The following is a 17,315-nucleotide window of genomic DNA, read 5'->3' as shown; positions in this document are numbered from 1 at the left end:
TAAATTTTAAAATATATTTTGAAATACATACTCACAAAACATAAAAGATCTGTAAATGAAATAAGTCTAAAAATACAGTTAAGTTTAAATTTGGGGTTAGATTAAGGTCATTTATTATTTTTTTCTCATCATATCGTGACGGTACACCAAAATAGACTAGCAGCAAAGAGCGGTGGAAACAACAACACAAAAAACTCCAGATAAAAGAATTAAAATTGGAAACAAACCATGACATTAAAGTCGTTGTTTTTTTATTATTGAGAATGGATTTTTTTGCCCAATATGTTTTTCAGATAATCGCTGGGAAAAACATATTGGGCTACATAATATTTGTACAAAAACAAAAAGGGAAAACTTAAAAAAACAACAGTGTTATGTACTAGGTGTATGTAACACGAAAAGAGGATTTGATCGGTGGTGTCTGGCATCGTGCTGAGAGGAGGTCTTTATCGTTTTTATAATACCTCCATATTAAATCTATCCGAATGCCCTGAAAGAGGCTCTAATGCGATGCATCTGTTGGTTGTTAGCGTGATGGGACACATATGTTTTTTTTATTTTATTATTATTCTAATGAGTGATTAAATGGGTTAAGGATAACCCTCTTATCTGATTATGGCCTATGAAAAAAATGGAAAAAAAATAAAATAATAACAATGTATGAAAAAAAGATGGAGTGATGTTCAACACATAGAGTGATATTATAAATGTTTCCCCCCCACACGTTAATATTTTTAACATAATCCAAGAATTTAGAGGGTAGAAGCGTTTGCTTCATTCTAGCAGCAGGGGGCAGCACCAACCACCAACATGACAAGCCGGCTTTAAACCGTCGAAGAAGAAAACGTCAACAGGAAGCAGGAGGGAGAGCTGCAGCTGTTTAAGGTTAGCTGAACACTTTGCTGACTTTCTAAATATATTCTCTTTATTCAGTTTTTGTTCCGTTTTTATAATTAAAATGACAACATTTTGTAAAAGCAGTTAAATCGCAGAAATTGTTATTTTTATTTCAAGCTACATAAGATGAATTTAAGGTGTTAGCGTTCATGCTTGGAAGTGGCAGCAGGTGCAACTGTGATGATAAAGTTTTTTTAAAATAGCTGAAACTTTTAAGCATAGGAATACATGATAGTTTTTAAATACTGCGCCATGCTTAACGTGCACAAACTAAGTAGTTACTACGGTGGCCTGGAGGTGCAAATCAACATTACAAAACATAAAACACTTTTACAAATTCTGAAACAAATTTACATTTCAGAAAACAAAACTACAAGTCTTAAAACAAAATTACATTTCAGAAAACAAATTTACATTTTAGAAAACAAAATTACATCTCAGAAAACACATTTACAAGTTGCAAAACAAAATTACAATTCAGAAAACAAATTTACAAGATGCAAAACAAATTTACATTTCAGAAAACAAAATACAAGTTGTAAAACAAAATTACATTTCAGAAAAAAAAATTACAAGTTGTAAAACAAAATTACATTTCAGAAAACAAATTTACAAATTGCAAAACAAATTTACATTTCAGAAAACAAAATGACAAATAACATAACACTTTTACAAAGACCAAAACACTTTTACAATATCTGAAACAAATTTACATTTCAGAAAACAAATTTACAAGACACCAAACACTTTGACAAACTGCAGAAACAAATTTTCAAAAAGGCCAACATCAACCGGAAAGGGAATGTACCAACCCCGGGGTTGGTCTTTGTAAAAGTGTTATGTTATTTGTCATTTTGTTTTCTGAAATGTAAATTTGTTTTGCAATTTGTAAATTTGTTTTCTGAAATGTAATTTTGTTTTACAACTTGTAATTTTTTTTTCTGAAATGTAATTTTGTTTTACAACTTGTATTTTGTTTTCTGAAATGTAAATTTGTTTTGCATCTTGTAAATTTGTTTTCTGAATTGTAATTTTGTTTTGCAACTTGTAAATGTGTTTTCTGAGATGTAATTTTGTTTTCTAAAATGTAAATTTGTTTTCTGAAATGTAATTTTGTTTTAAGACTTGTAGTTTTGTTTTCTGAAATGTAAATTTGTTTCAGAATTTGTAAAAGTGTTTTATGTTTTGTAATGTTGATTTGCACCTCCAGGCCACCGTAAGTTACTGACCAGCTAGGACCACATTATACAATATAGAACAACCTAGAAAGTCAAAGTATAACTAAAGCATCTTTCACAGTCAGATCTCCATCTCTACCATCTTTATTAACAACTAAATGATTAATCCTTCCATTAAACCATTCCAGTTTCCAGTTGGTTTAGCCATTTCCTGAAAAATTAACTCTGTGAAATCTACAACACAGCCCACACAATCTGCTTTCCTTGAGAATATCAGTGAGTCCATTCAGTCTTATTGACCAGAGGAAGAATACGAGTTCTAAACTGTTCAACTGTTAGATAAAAAAAAGATGCTTTCCAAACGTGTTAAATCAGACTTATATAAAAGTGTATTCTCGGCAGCACCGATTATTTCTTTGGATATTCTGCAGAGATGTTCAACTGAGGGAAGCACTTTCATGATGGAGAAATTTATATTTGAATCCACATGAACAAAAAAAACGTCTTATTAGTTTAGTTATTAGTTGCCCATTTCTGTTGCACAAATTCCCATTTTCATCACAGAGATCTACTCGGACAAAGTCTCCCTGCACCGCCGCAATAGGAGGAAATCCTCAAGAAAACATCGTATAGTTCTGTTAGATGCGTCAAAACCCTGTATCCCTGCTGCGTAGTTCAGTACAGTGTCTGAGGGACACAAGCATTGTAAAGTTAGATGTGTGATCTCCCAGAAGACTTCCAATTTCAGGACAGGTACACAACTATTTATACACAGCAGCGTAGTTCCTTATGTAGTATGGCAGCACAGCAGTTCCATTGATACAGTACTAGTAAATAAACGTGTACACATTTTAGTAACCTGACTATGAAACACAACTGAGAACCACAGAAGCAACAATATTGTGGCTATTGGTCATACACAAAAACAACAATAATATTTTTAATGAATTGTTGAATGTAAGTATTTGAACATTGCTTAATTGAACACCATTAAACAACATGAGGTCAGTGTCAACTACTGAGAGCATTAGAGACCAATTATGTACCTACAGCGCTGTAATATGGAACCTAGGGCCTCCAAATCCCTTGTAGGTCAAGGAAAAAGGTACTATACAAATTTCAGGATTATGTTAATAAATCTGGTTTAACAGTGTTTATCAATAAACATACAAAGGACAATAAAAATTCTGTATTTCGGACAGAACACTGCACACACACACACACCCACACACACACACTAAATAAGCTTATTCCCAGCTATAAGAGCATTAATTGTACCGTCACATTGATAACTACAAGACAGAAATCCAAGCACGTCTAAATAATAGGGAATAACAGTCATGAATCAAATATCAATAAAAGTACAATCCTCAAATCTGTATTCTAGGCAGAAGCCCATAAATGAAACAGCTCTGTAATCCTCTCAGTTTGTTCCAATGTAGCTTTGAACAACAAAGTAATCTGATAAATCTGCCACTACACATGTGAATTATGATTATGAAGGTATAATCTCTCAAATAATAAATTATTATGGAAGAATAAGCTTTTTTAAACAGAGCAAAGCTCCATTTACAACCGACCATGGTCGTATTTAGCTGTTTGGAAGCTCATGGAGCAGTCCAAGCAGATCTTATATGTTATCTAAAATACTGAGAATATCCTCTGTTGATGTGATTGGTTAGGTTTGTTCAAAGCAAGTGAAATAAAAATGACAAGTCAAAGGGAGAGGAGGATTATGAGATATTGTATTTGTAAATAAATGAATTTGGTGCAGGTCTGGATGTTTAAGAATGTCAGATGAAAACTGTAAATCCAGCACAAGGCACCTCTGTTATTGTGTACATATGGCACTGTCTGTCTTGGAAGAAGAAAATGTACCCGAACTTGGGCTCACAATTCGTGAGATCACGTGATAATCATCATCCTGTGAGGTAGTTACAAACACGTTTTATGATGCAAACTTTCCCCAAAAAGGCAGAAAGGAATTCATTGTCTACCAACATGCTAACTACATACATGTAGCTAGCTACACTGACTGCTTCTAGATTTCAAGCTCCTCTCACTGCTACTTGTTCAATAAATTAATACAGCATCAGTTATTCTTCTTAATGACTGAAGTGAATCTTTCGACCAAAAGCCTAACTTACAACCATTATCCTCCTGTGCAGGCCTCCAACATGGCAGGCAGACGGGCTCTGAAGGCTGTGCTCATTGACCTGAGTGGGACTCTACATATAGAAGACACCGCAGTGCCTGGGGCACAGGAAGCCCTTAACAGGTAGGAAACTACATGTAAGCCATGGACATGTAAACAGTCTGGATGTTGTCAGTATCAATAAACTTGCAGTATCCATTCAGGGCCACAAATCTTCCAGCATTTCCAAACGTGCTTTTAATTGCAGGATGTTTGATTTTGTGTGTTGGTGCCGTCAGGTTACGGCAGGCGTCTGTAGCTGTGAAGTTTGTGACCAACACGACCAAGGAGAGTAAGAGGAACTTACTGGAACGGCTGCAACGCCTCAACTTTGACCTCCAGGTGAAATATCTGAAGCCAAGCAAATGCTTTTATTATAATATTACGGTTTGGAACTTTTGTCTCCTCATTCTGGCGTCAAGAGTCAACACTGTTGACGTGTGTTACCCCATGAGTTCAGTTTACAGTCACTCAGTCGCTCAACAGTCAGTCCCTTCTCTTCTTTCAGTCCTCTACAACGAGGAAAACTGAAATCTTTCCTCTGAATGCCGTCTTCCCTTTGTATCTGGAGAAGACAACTCACCAGAAACTTTTCTCCAATGTTTCCTGGATTCTGCTTCAATGTTTTTTGGCCACCAAATGCAGTGAAGTCATAGAACCCAGGTTACATTTGTAACTACTGTTTCTCTACTGCAGTCCTAGTTCCTGTCTTCTACTCGGCAGAGCTACGGTCGCTCCCCTCTTCAGCTCTGACAAACAATCATTGCTAGTTGATGTAAAACGCATCACCATCTACGCAGAGATGTTGCCATAGACAGCAAATTGTCTGTAAAGAGACTGAACTTATGAACAAAAGAAGAAACGGCTAGGATTCTGTCTTCTCTCTGCAGGAAAAAGAGATCTTCACCTCTCTGAGTGCTGCAAGGAGTTTGTTAGAGCAGAAACAACACAGACCTCTGCTGCTGGTGGAGGACAGTGCACTGGAAGACTTTGCTGGTATGAGTTGTGTGTATTGAAAGTGTGAGTTTGTTTCTGTCAGAGAGATAGGGAAAGGATATGTAATTTTATTTCCTTTCAGTTACTGATCTCAAAAACTTCTCACCACTTTTTAAATGACAGTTAACCAGGATATTTAAAATGATATAAAACAAAGAAACAGAGTGGCATATCTTTGCATTAGTAAATTTGTAGCTATTCGTGCTAAGTCGAGCTAACATGATGAATTAAATAATGATGGTCAAGTAAAACAGACTTTCCACACTTTCTGTTTGGTACATCATGTTCTTCTATTTGCAGGTATTGACACGTCAGAGCCAAACGCTGTCGTCATCGGACTCGCTCCTGATCACTTTAACTACCAAACACTCAACAAGGCTTTCAGGTACGAAACTATATCATAAGACATATCCTTCATTGAAGCTCAGATCATTTTGTACGTGACAAGTTTTTTTTGTTTGAAAGTGAACACATGAGTAACGTTCAAAACTAATTTAGAATTTTGCTGTTTTTTGTTTTGCCTTATTGTCTTGTTACATATTTGTTTAAAAAAATGGGTTCAAATCAACAACTTTTGTGTACTTTTGATGTGCATTTCTCTCTAGAATGATTCTTGATGGAGCTCCTCTCATTGCTATCCATAAGGCCCGGTACTACAAACGGAAAGATGGTTTGGCCCTCGGCCCCGGGCCTTTTGTGACAGGACTGGAGTATGCCACGGACTGTAAGGCTACAGTAGTAGGAAAGCCTGAAAAGACATTTTTTACTCAGGTTTGGCTATTTTTCCATCTCAAGTAAGACAGGGGAATCTTTTGTATTTAAGCCTCATGAAATGCTTCTACATTCATTCTTCATACATACATTTTTGTGTTTGTCTGAATTTGTTTAAAAAGCCCATATTATGTTATTTTACAGGTTTGTAATTTGTAAAGGTTGACTTTAAATTTAAAAAACAAGTAATTGTACTGCGCAGTGATGCAGCACCTCTCTGTCTCTTTAAGGCACCCCTCTCTTTAAGCCCAGTCAGCTCGCCCACACTGTTGTTTCCGGTCAACCACTTAGTGTTTGCCAAACTAGCCTCGAGGCTAAAGGAAATGGAAAAATAAAAAAAGCACAATGTGGGCTCTTGAATGTTTTTTGGAACTAACAATTAACCTCTAAATGAAGCCCTTTTTTCTCATTTACTGGTGGTTGTTTTCTTCATATAGGCTCTGTCTGATTTAGGGTGTAGTCCCAATGAAGCTGTCATGATAGGAGATGTAAGTATATAGTCATTTCTAAGTTTTTTGTTTATAAAACCAGTGTCATGGACATTTTAGAATATTCCACACCTTTTACTCCTCTTCAAAAAAATCAACCAGCTCCTAGACAACTTATTTTCAGTTCTTTTTACTTGAATTAAAATTAAACAGTAAGTATTAATCATCATATTAAAAGTTGCTCTGTAATGGTTTGTACAGGATGCCAGAGATGACATAGGCGGGGCCCAGAACGCAGGAATGTTGGGCATTCTGGTCAGAACTGGTGAGTTGAACATTGAATGCTGAACTTTGATAAGCTTTAAAATTCAAGGTACTACTGTATACAAGGATATTTAGAAATCACATAGATTCTCAAAACTGCAAATACTTCTGTTTCTGTTAGACTAATAGGTAGAGGCCATATGTAGGTGATGTGTTATTGTGAACCGCACACAACACCAGATATCAGTATCTACTGGTGGAACAGGCAGCGATACTGAGGCCACGTCCACACGTACGAAGACGATCTTTTTCCTCTCCGTTTTCGAGGGCATCGTTTCAAGAAATATCCACGTCCACACAGATCCGTTTCAGCTCGACCGAAAACGCTACTTCATATTCCAGGCCTATAGGTGGCGCTGTTTCAGTTTCATAAATTCACCAAAAACGGAGAGGAAGAGGCGGAGCATGCGCATAAATCTTGATCGCTGTTTACAAATCGCCTTTTTTGCTCAGCGTGGTGGCACAGGAGCATGATATGTTGCCCTAGTAACCCTAATAGGCTCAATATCTTCTCCAGCAGGAAAACTAGCATGTAGTCCGCCATTGTTGTTGATGTTGTTATGAGACGTCTTGTGGGAGGTGGAAGGCTGCTCAGGAGTGTGGCGATGACGTCATCGTTTTCTCCGTTTGTGTCCGTCCACGAAGAAACGCAAGAGCTGCGTTTGCGAATTTCTCCACCCTGGGACCCGTTTTCAGAAAAGTGCGTTTTAGGGCTATGCGTTTACAGGATACGTGTGGACGATCGGCCAAAACGATGCAAAACTTCTGCGTTTTTGCGTTTCCGTGTGGACGGCCCCTGAGAAAGATGGTATTTGAGAGCAGTGATAACAGGACTAGTGAAAAAATAGTAGATGGTGAAAAAAATGGTATGAAGGAGTATGTTTATTTAGCCTGTTTATTAGCCACATATCAACTACCTGTATAACACCAACTGCACACTAAGTCTCTCAGCTTCTAGCAATGACTGTAATCAGGTTCTCAAGCAAGAATCCATGAATGGAGGACACATATTATATACACTGATCAGCCACAACATAAAATACAGGACAGGAGAAGTTAACATTATTCCCTGCATTAACATTATTCTTGTGACAGTGCAATGTTCTGCTGGGAAACCCCATAGCAATGACACTCCTTGGTGGCAGCAGTCTGCTCCAGCAGGATGCAGCCTGACACAGACACACACGTAAGAATGGTTTGGGAACATCTCAAAAAAACATGAAGAACAGCACAAGGTGGCTGGCCTCTAAATTCACTAGATCCCAAACTGATCAAGTATCTGTGGGATGCACTGGAACAAGCCTGATCCTCAGAGGCCCCTCCCCTCAACCCATAGGACCCAAAGGCCCCCACTAACAAATTCTGTTGCCAGACACCACAGGACACCCTCAGAAGGCCCATGTTCATCCTCTAAGTCACAACTATTTTGGAGGCACAAGGGAGACCTACACAATATTAGGAAGGAGGTCATAATGTTATGCCTGATCGGTGTATAAGGTGTATATCCCGGTATAATTTAAGAAAAGATTTTCTTATGTACCAAAGGGGAGCCCAGCAGAGAAAGTTTAGGAACCACTGTGTTATAGGATACACTCTCTTGAATACTTTTGCTTTTTTATTTTCAGGTAAATACAGAGAAGGAGATGAGAATAAAATCAACCCCCCGCCTCACTTGACATGCGACAGCTTCCCAGATGCCATTGAACACATTCTGCAAAATCTGCTATAACCTGTATAAACTGCTAGTTTCATATGCTCATTTGCACAAAGTGAACAGTTCTCACACAAGGGAGTCACTAAATGTGTCAATGAAACTCACCATGTTCAAGGAAAACAGTAATGCTGTAGTCTTTTGACTGACTGTCTCAAATTCATGTCGAGATAAGTTCATACAAGTGATAAATGTTTTCCATATTTAAGTTCAGAAGAAAACGTATTTATTAAGATATGTATTTCTGATGTTCCATCCATCACTCCTTGCGCCATAACAAAGGTTCTGTTATATCAGGACATTTAAAATTATGTTTAAATAAAAAGCTAATTCAAATTGTTTTTTTGTATTTTATTGTGGTGTATTGATCATTGCACAGATGGCATATAAAATAGGGTTAGCTCAGAGTATTAACATTTTCTGAAAAATAGGGTTTTGTAGCAAGTACCTGAAAACTACATCATATGTACAGTAAAATATGAAAAATATCCAAAGTTTAGCAAAGTTATTTTTCAGGTATGTTGTGGTGCTCTTTCTAAAAGTGTTGTTTTTTCATATTAAAACTAGTCTACCTGTGTACGAGTGTCAGACAGACTTGTACTCTCTCTCCCAGGCTGTGTATCTGTCCATCAGGTTTCGGGCCGAGGGTTTGGTCTGTGCGATCACTTCCAGGAAATCAGCTGTTGTTATGGTCTCCAGCTCGATGGCAGGCATGTCGGTGTCTGCTGTGGAGAAAAGTCACAGAGAAGCTACAGTAAACATGGCTGATGTAAGAGTGGGTGCCTTTGTGGGGTGTGTGTTTGGTTGCGTGTTGTCTTACTGTCTTCATGTGACTCCAGAGCGTCAAAGATCTTGCGGACAGGTCTCATGGCAGCCTCCTTACACACCAGTCTGATATCAGAGCCAGAGTACCCCTCCATTTCCTGAAACACACAAAAATAACAGATGAGAACTTGAAAACAGGCACAGATATGAAACACTAGGAATTATGCTCTTACTCGGGACTAGATGTCAGAATGGTTGCTTGCTAAATGTGCAGCAGCTACATAACAGAAAGATTTAAGGATTACAGTATTCTCTTAAAAAATAGTTTCAGACTGTGAAATATGAAACATGTAATGAGTGAAAACACACCTTTGCCAGGTTGTGATAGTCCAACGCAGTTTGTAGCTTCACCGGTCCTGTGGAGCTGACAGGAGGAAGCCAGTGAGAGATCATGGCTTGGCGAGCTGGTGAGGAAGGAAGACTCACCAGAATCCTCTTCTCCAGCCTCCTCAGCATGGCGTGGTCCAGTTCCCTGAGAGAAGAGCAAGATTTCTTACAAACCTATAGCACCATTATCTAGAATTTGTCAGAATATTCTTATTTTCTTAAAAAAAATGTAACTTTAGGGATTGAATTTAATGTGTCAAAACTAGAAATAAAACTTCAACATACATCAGTCTTCATACACATTTAGAAATGTGATGAACACACAGACAAATTGTTGTTATGGATATGTGTATTCATGTTAAAGTGTTACCAAGGCAGGTTGGAGGCAGCAAGTACAAACACCAGGTCTTCTGATTTTGCCAGCCCGTCCATCTGAACCAGCAGCTCCGTCTTCATCCTGCGACTCCCCTCGTGCTCTCCTCTGAAAACAAACGTTCATTCTCCTTCGCATCCGTCCTTAAAAGCAAGCGAGCAACACTGTCTGGACAGCGTGTTTTGGACCACTAATTCACTGCATATAGCGGAGCTCACCCCATGCCGGATCCTCTCTGGCTCATCACAGACTCCAGCTCATCCAGAAAGATAGTGGATGGGGCGTGGTACCTGGCCAACTCAAACAGAACCTGCAGACATTTACTTTCATTGATTTACACCAATCCAAATTTAATAGACACAAAATGTGGTAGGCAACGTGTGTAGCATGTTTTTGTTGACCTACCCTGACCAGCTTCTCAGAGTCTCCCCTCCACTTGCTGACGATGCTGGAGGCTGAGATGTTGAAAAAGGTTGTCTTACACTCCGTAGCTACGGCCTTGGCCAGTAATGTCTTACCTGTACCTGTGGGTATGAGTTAAACAGTTAAATGTGAGTACATTTGAGGAGCTTCATATGTTTTTATATGAAGCCGCTGATTGGAGTGGATGATGTAGATTTACCTGGTGGACCATAGAGCAGCAAGCCTTTCCATGGAGACAGGATGCCAGTAAACAGCTGGGGGTACTGGAGAGATGGAGTCAGAGATGGAGATGAAGAACAGGTTGATGGGGAAAGAGGATAAAATTATTTAAGGAAAAATTTGTACAAGGGAAAAAGAGCGATCAGGGCAGGTTGTGGGGATCAAAATATGAATAAAACAGCATAAGTAAAACATGTTGTAATCTGTGAACATCATCTAGCAACAAAAAAAGATTTTACATTTTCGGCAGACCAATCAGAAGCTGAGCTGTGTGGAAAGAAAACTGATAAATCTGATGTATAGCTGAGTCAGAGGACCAAATACCACACAATAAGAAATTAGTCCAAATTTTAGGTGGCAAACGGAGGCCGGCTCAAATCACCAAAGTGACCTTATCCCTCAGAGAATGAATAATAATGGAGACAAAAGTTAGAGATTGTGGAAAGGTGGTGTTATTCAATAAAACGGCAGATGAGACACGAGGAGATAGACACATCTGTCCTCATCTCCGTCTGTAAATGTCAAGAGGATGCAGACAACCTGATTTGTTGTCATCATATCCATGAGAAAGGTCTGGGTGATGATGATAGAGCCGTGTGTTTTCTGTTGGTGTGTGTGTGTGCCAGGTTTTATCTAGGCAAAATTGTGTGATTGTGCCTATAATAAATTCTACCTGGCCTTCCACATGTGTGCGCTCCTGCCTCCCTGTCTATCTATCCATCTGTGTATATGTGTTACCATATTATCCCAGATATAGATTTAATGTCAGTCTAATAGACTGGCCTGACCCCACTGGCCTCCTTCTCTTTAAGCCCTTTAAAGGAGATGTATTCAGAATCGAAGACGGGCGACCGGCGCTGAAATACCAGCGAGCTCGGGCAGCGGGCGCACCTTAATGGGATAAACGACGGCCTCTTTGACTAATCGCTTGGCGTCCTCCAGACCGATGATGTCCTCCCAGCGCACGTTTGGGCTGTGCAAATAGATGTCCTTTAGGGGTGAACACACAAACACACAGTGAGGAATGCATGTCGGCACAAACACACACACAGACATCTCGGCCTTGCGTAAATAGGTGTCCTTTAGAATGAAATACCAGATAAGGGAAATAAATAGAACCTGGACGTTCATTAATACAACAAATCAATTCATTCACAACGCAGCTCTTCATTGCTCCCTGGTGGACATAATACGAATTACATTTTCCATTATATTCTGTGGCACAAGTTTACATAAAATCAGCTCCTCCAGATACGTGTTAGGTGTTGTCAGTGAGTGCAGTTCATTATTTGAGTGTGTGTGTAGTACCCTGCTGATGATAGCAGCCAGTTCCCTCATCTCGCCGCTCATTCCAGAAAAGCCACTCAGGGGCTTCAGCAGTCGTTCCTGCAGCGTAAAATCATGATTACCTCCATCAGTGCAGTGTTTTTAGTAGCGTTTTTTGATTCATTTAGTATTTTGTAGTGTTAATGTTTTTAAATGTTTTACAGACTAGATTAGTTCATTTGAGAATTTACTGTATATTTTTCCTCAGTCAATCAGCGGCTCCTATATAGATTACCATGTGGTCTGAGTCGATGCCAGCTCCTCTGACAGGATCATGTATTGTTCCTTTACCATCAGTCACCTGGCCACAAGACAGACAACAGAAGAGTTTTAGACATTAAGTGGTTGTATTAAAATAAACAAAACTGTCATCAGTCAGTTTGTTTTAAGACATACGGAATTACATTGTAATAAATTAGACAAAAAACAAAACTGTTCAATGAAGAAACATAACAAATAATGTGTGAAATCCTTGATGCAAAATCTACAGATATTTAAAGTTGTATTGTCCGGTTTAATGACTTCCTTAGTACCTTCCTGTTCGCGGCTGGCTCCCCAGCTGGTCCATTTTTGATGGAGGAAACGTTGAGACCGAAATTGGATGACTCTGAAGATGCAGAAGTACCATTCTCCTGGTAAATAAATCACGACAATCAAGAATAATACTTTCTCACTTTAGCTCACTTATGTAGGTAGTTTTGGTTTATTTATATGCAATGCTGCACATTTGCCTGTCCGCTGGTGGCAGTCTTCTTTACTCGGTTTCCAGACTGTGGGTTCTGGGATGGGTTGATTTTGGGTAGAGCCTTAACAGCTGAGCCGGGACTCCTAAGGAAAAAAAGAGAAAATGCAGATCATTACAATGTTGTTTTCGTTCATTCAGTTTTGTTCGCATTTATGAACAATGCCAGACTTTTAATTCTTGTCAATCAAATGTAATGCTGTAATGATGTAATGATGTGGGAGATGAACTGACTCACCTCTTGACTCCACCACTTCTAGCAAATCTGCTGTCACCTTGACAGACTAATAAAAACACAAAAAGCAATATCTTTAGATAAAAACAAAAACTGTACAAACCGTAATTCAGATTAGACTGATCTCACTGAGCATAAGATATGATTTATGCTGCTCAGTGTTTTACAATGGCCCTGTACCTTGTTCTGCTGTTCTTCTGATAATTTTGGGATACCTCTGGAACTTGATGTAGTGATAGCTCTCGTACTCCATTAACACCACCTCCAGATCGATGTTATCGCACACCTCGAACTTCCTCACACCTCCATTTGTCTCCTGGTCCAAGGCCACTGCTGCTGCCACATAGCTGGAGGACAGACACAAACGCATTGTAAACATCTAAAAGTAACACAAACAAGGTCAGCTATGCCTGCTATCTTCTACAATTTACCTGCTATCTTCTATAATGTGTTTTCTTGATGAACTGCATGTGTCTATACTTTCTGAACAGACACACACAAGTATGACCTTGTTACTATGGTTCCAATATACAGTAAATTGACCTTCAAACTGACTTTACTCGCATACCTGCTCCTCCTGTAACATATATTTGATCAATTTGTTGCAAAAAGTATTTCATACACTTTCCGTCTCATTATTCTTTAATTGCAGTTGTGTCCTTTCACTTGCCATGTAATATTTGCTGTAACACATAGTGGGTCTATGCATATATGTGGAACAAACAAATCCATGATTTCTTTTTGTATAACTTGTTTTAAGACCAATACCCAGATGCCACCAACTTTGACGTGCTACTGGAAATCAACAGTTGATGGGCCTACACCCAGCTTTATACTAACCCTTGGTCCAAGAGGTGCTGGTAGATGAGGATCAGGAGATTCTTCCTCCTCATCTCGGTCCTCAGCTCATCCTGTTGGACAGCGACACATAACATACTCAGCACTGAGACACACGAGCAGCTTAAACACAACTGCTGCACGACATTAACATTAACATTAATAAAGACGAACCATCTTTAATAATATTGCATTCAAATGTCTCCGTTGGCTGTGATTGAAGCTACCATGCACAATACCAGAACCCTAAAACTGAAACAACAAAATAAAATTTACCCATGATTAATGGAAATTTGCTATTTTATCCTGTTTGTTTACTGGGACTGCTGCTATTTTCATGCACTTGAGAGCACACAAGTACAAACAAATCTCAACTTTGCCCCTTAGCAAATAGTTGAGTTAATAGTACTCTTTCCTAGCCTGACGAGCCAGACCCACATTAAATGTAGGGTCTGGGCACTCTCCATAGACAGGGCTCAACCAGAGGGGTGGGATAAACGGTTGTCTTTCAAACTCCCTCTCCACGCAATAGGATAGCGCTACAACCAATCAGAGCAACGAAGAAGGTGACGTAGTCAGAGCGACGGAAAAGGCTAGCTCTTCCCTATATTTTTAGGGAAGTTGAGGGATGCAAGAAAGGCAAATTAAGATTAAACATTTAATAATTTTTTTGCAAAAAGCAATATGGAACATGCTCAGCACTTAAAAGATATCCATGTCACTGCTGTTAATATTGGTTCAATCTGCTCAATGTCATAAGGCTACAAATAACATTAAAACTAAAATTTTAAATTTATCAGTAAGCCATGACAGCAAGCCCTTATATATATTGTGCCAGAGTAGCGCAAATAAATGGTTGTCTGTATTTTTAATGATTTAGGCTTCCCAGTCAAGTCAAGCAAGCATGCAGCCATCATTATTTAACGAAATGAATTAAACCTATGTTTCAAGTCTTAATGTTTGCTTGTGAAAAACTAATATGTTCCTCTCTTGCTTTTAAACCTGTCTTAAGGTCAAACGTTGCCAGCAGGGGGAGACAAGTTACCATAAAAGACAACCAGCTGTAGGCGTATCTAGGCAACCAATGTACGCTGATTATGGCTCGGCTCTGTAGCCACAGAAAACTAGCATCATTAGCTCAATTGCTAAACTTTTTAACAGCTCGTTGCCACATAATACATGCGTAAAATACAACGACTTGGACCTGGATACATAAAGTATGACGCTTGTCTTATGGGACCTATAGTTTGTCTATAGAGCACGGCTCTTTCAGGTATCACTGCTAGTTAGCTAAAAGCTATTAGCTCACATTCAGTTGAGTTGGGAGTTAAATCTTCAAAAAAGTACAGGAAATAAAACTCCTTATTCACTTACCGCCTCCCGAGCTTGATGGGCGACTTTTATGGACTGGTAAGAAAGGTCCATCATGTTTCGGAAAAGTTAGAGAAGGTATTGCTCGACAGTTGTTGCTGCAGTTTGTTCGCTTTGTTTTTGCGTGGGGTCTTATGGGGTTTCCCTCCGGGCTACCGTACATGCAGGTGTAGTGCAGCACGTGCATTGCACATCACAGCATTAGAGATCTGACGAATCAGCTTGCAAAAGCATAACTATAATAATGATAATAATAGAAAAAGAAAGAAGAGAAGGGAAAGAAAGAATGAAATAAATAAATTAATAAATAACTAAATGTGCTCAGAATTAAAGTCTCAGTAACCACGAGTATTAACAATCAAATAACAAACTTAGATAACTTTCCCTTTTCAGTTTTCCAAACTTTGACCCATAAATATTGTTACTCATTTAGAGCTCATATTCATTCATCTTTCATTCTCAAAAAATTATGCATGTAATTGATGCTGCTGGTACTACAGAATATTTCCACTAGAGAGCACGAGAGAGCTTTCAAGCAGCATGTTTGTGAAGAGACATGGCTTCTTTCTATTTCCCTTTTCTAATGTTAATTTTTCTAACCTGAACAATTAGGGCGTGTGAGTTTTCTGTTTGTGCTTGCGAATCCTGTTTTGTATCTGTATCTTAACGCAAAGTGGTTGTAGTCGCATCCTGTTAGGTGAGGCTACTGCTCAAGCACACTGGTATTTCAGCAATAGTAGGATGCTTCGATTCTGAATACATCCCCTTTAAAGGGCTTCAAGAGAAGGAGGACAGCGAGGTCAGGGCAGTCTGTTAGACTGACATTAAATCTATATGTGGAATAATATGGAACATTGCATGTGGATATATACACATGAACACATGGGAAAAGGCAGGCAGAACAACCATGAATATTCACACACTTCTATTCAAACACACACACAACATACTTCTATCATCACACCCAGAGCTCCCTCATGGACATTAAACAAATCAGGTTGTCTGCATCCTCTTGACATTTACCGACAGAGATGAGGAATGATGTGTTTATCTTCTCTTCTACTGGCCTGGTTTATTTAATAACACCATCTGTTCATGCCGCATCCCTCCGCCTTCCCAGAGTTTGTAAAATGTATGACTTTATTCTTATCATTCTGGAGGACTATCAGACATATTAGACAGCAAACATTTTGTCTTCAAAGTTGCTGTGTTAGAAAGAGGAAAATGGGCAAGTGGAACGATGAGGACTCATGTGTTTATTTTCCGGTGAAAGGATTTGAGCGAACTTAGCAAAGAGCCAAATTATGATGGCTAGACGATTGGGTCAGAGAATCTCTAACACTGCAGCTCTTGTGGTGTATTTCCAGTCGGCAGTGGTTAGTACCCATGAAACGTGATCCAGGGAAGGAAAAGGAGGGGACCGGCTCCAAGGTCATGGGTAGCCAAGACTCACTGATACAGAAGGGGAGGGAAAGGCTAGCCAGTGTGATTTGATCCAACAGATGAGCGACTATAGCTCAGACTGCTGAAAAAGTTTATACTGATTCTGATTGTTGTCAGATCAATTTGTAGCCGCAGGCCAGCCCATACTTATTCCTGTCCACCTATAACTGGCACATGAATATCAGAACTGAACCATGGAGCAATGGAAGAAGGTGGCCTGGTGAATCGCGTTTTCTTTGACATCACGTGGATGTTCGAGTGTGTGCGTGCAACTTACCTGGGGAACACATAAAACCAGGATGCACTAAGGAAGGCGAGCCGGCGAGGCAGTGGGATGCTCTGGACAGGATTCTGCAGGGAGAGCTTGGGTCCTACCTGGAGTCCAAGGCCAGTCCATGGAGGCTCCGCCCTGCAACTTGTCGGACCTAAAGGATTTGCTGCCAACATCTCAGTGCCAGATACCACAGCACACCTTAAGAGGTCAGGTGGAGTCTATGTTGATGGGTCAACACTGTTTTGGAGGGGGCAAAGGGATCCTGCTGAGCAACTAATATCCTTGGTTTTCTTTGATCTGCAAGGCAAATACATCTGAGATGGTTTACTTACTGTGATTATAATGCAATGAAATCCAATGCTGTAATCACCGAACAATCTTACACAGGCTCATATTAGCTGTAATTACTGAATTCTGTGAT

General features: G+C 39.3%; 2 protein-coding genes across 3 annotated transcripts; one reads left to right on the top strand and one right to left on the bottom strand.

Annotated features, from left to right (window-relative positions):
- The first annotated feature begins 637 nt into the window (after nt 1-637).
- On the top strand, nt 638-9,077 carry hdhd2 (haloacid dehalogenase-like hydrolase domain containing 2). Of its 2 annotated transcripts, XM_084572346.1 has the most exons (9): nt 638-885; nt 4,244-4,353; nt 4,509-4,611; nt 5,160-5,265; nt 5,566-5,650; nt 5,871-6,036; nt 6,474-6,524; nt 6,726-6,789; nt 8,414-9,076. In XM_084572346.1, the coding sequence occupies exons 2-9, from the start codon at nt 4,253-4,255 to the stop codon at nt 8,515-8,517; spliced, it is 780 nt and encodes a 259-aa protein (XP_084428472.1). In that variant the 5' UTR covers nt 638-885; nt 4,244-4,252; the 3' UTR covers nt 8,518-9,076. The 2 variants fall into 2 exon arrangements, with proteins under 2 accessions (XP_084428472.1, XP_084428471.1); XM_084572345.1 differs by lacking the exon at nt 638-885 and having other exon boundaries at nt 4,105-4,353; nt 8,414-9,077.
- A 6-nt stretch (nt 9,078-9,083) lies between these two features.
- katnal2 (katanin p60 subunit A-like 2) lies at nt 9,084-15,378 on the bottom strand. Its single transcript, XM_084572344.1, has 16 exons — nt 15,181-15,378; nt 13,810-13,880; nt 13,150-13,316; nt 12,973-13,018; nt 12,718-12,820; nt 12,526-12,624; nt 12,228-12,293; nt 11,975-12,052; nt 11,558-11,656; nt 10,647-10,710; nt 10,430-10,548; nt 10,243-10,334; nt 10,022-10,132; nt 9,634-9,796; nt 9,320-9,422; nt 9,084-9,224 (listed from the first exon to the last, which is right to left on the bottom strand). The coding sequence occupies exons 1-16, from the start codon at nt 15,232-15,234 to the stop codon at nt 9,085-9,087; spliced, it is 1,575 nt and encodes a 524-aa protein (XP_084428470.1). The 5' UTR covers nt 15,235-15,378; the 3' UTR covers nt 9,084.
- Between the last annotated feature and the right edge of the window lie 1,937 nt (nt 15,379-17,315).

Source organism: Chelon labrosus, assembly GCF_963514085.1.
Source record: "Chelon labrosus genome assembly, chromosome: 22".
NCBI lineage: Eukaryota > Metazoa > Chordata > Actinopteri > Mugiliformes > Mugilidae > Chelon > Chelon labrosus.
This window is presented reverse-complemented; position numbering and strand designations above follow the sequence as displayed.

Excerpts from the sequence above, each read along its gene's own strand:
- hdhd2 (XM_084572345.1), top strand. The coding sequence starts at position 4,184 with ATGACTGAAGTGAATCTTTCGACCAAAAGCCTAACTTACAACCATTAT. Across the intron at positions 5,266-5,565 it reads TGCACTGGAAGACTTTGCTG|GTATTGACACGTCAGAGCCA; the intron begins GTATGAGTTGTG and ends TTCTATTTGCAG. Across the intron at positions 5,651-5,870 it reads ACACTCAACAAGGCTTTCAG|AATGATTCTTGATGGAGCTC; the intron begins GTACGAAACTAT and ends ATTTCTCTCTAG.
- katnal2 (XM_084572344.1), bottom strand. The coding sequence starts at position 15,234 with ATGATGGACCTTTCTTACCAGTCCATAAAAGTCGCCCATCAAGCTCGG. Across the intron at positions 12,625-12,717 it reads CCACCAGCGGACAGGCAAAT|GAGAATGGTACTTCTGCATC; the intron begins GTGCAGCATTGC and ends TTTATTTACCAG. Across the intron at positions 11,657-11,974 it reads TGGCTGCTATCATCAGCAGG|GACATCTATTTGCACAGCCC; the intron begins GTACTACACACA and ends TCACCCCTAAAG.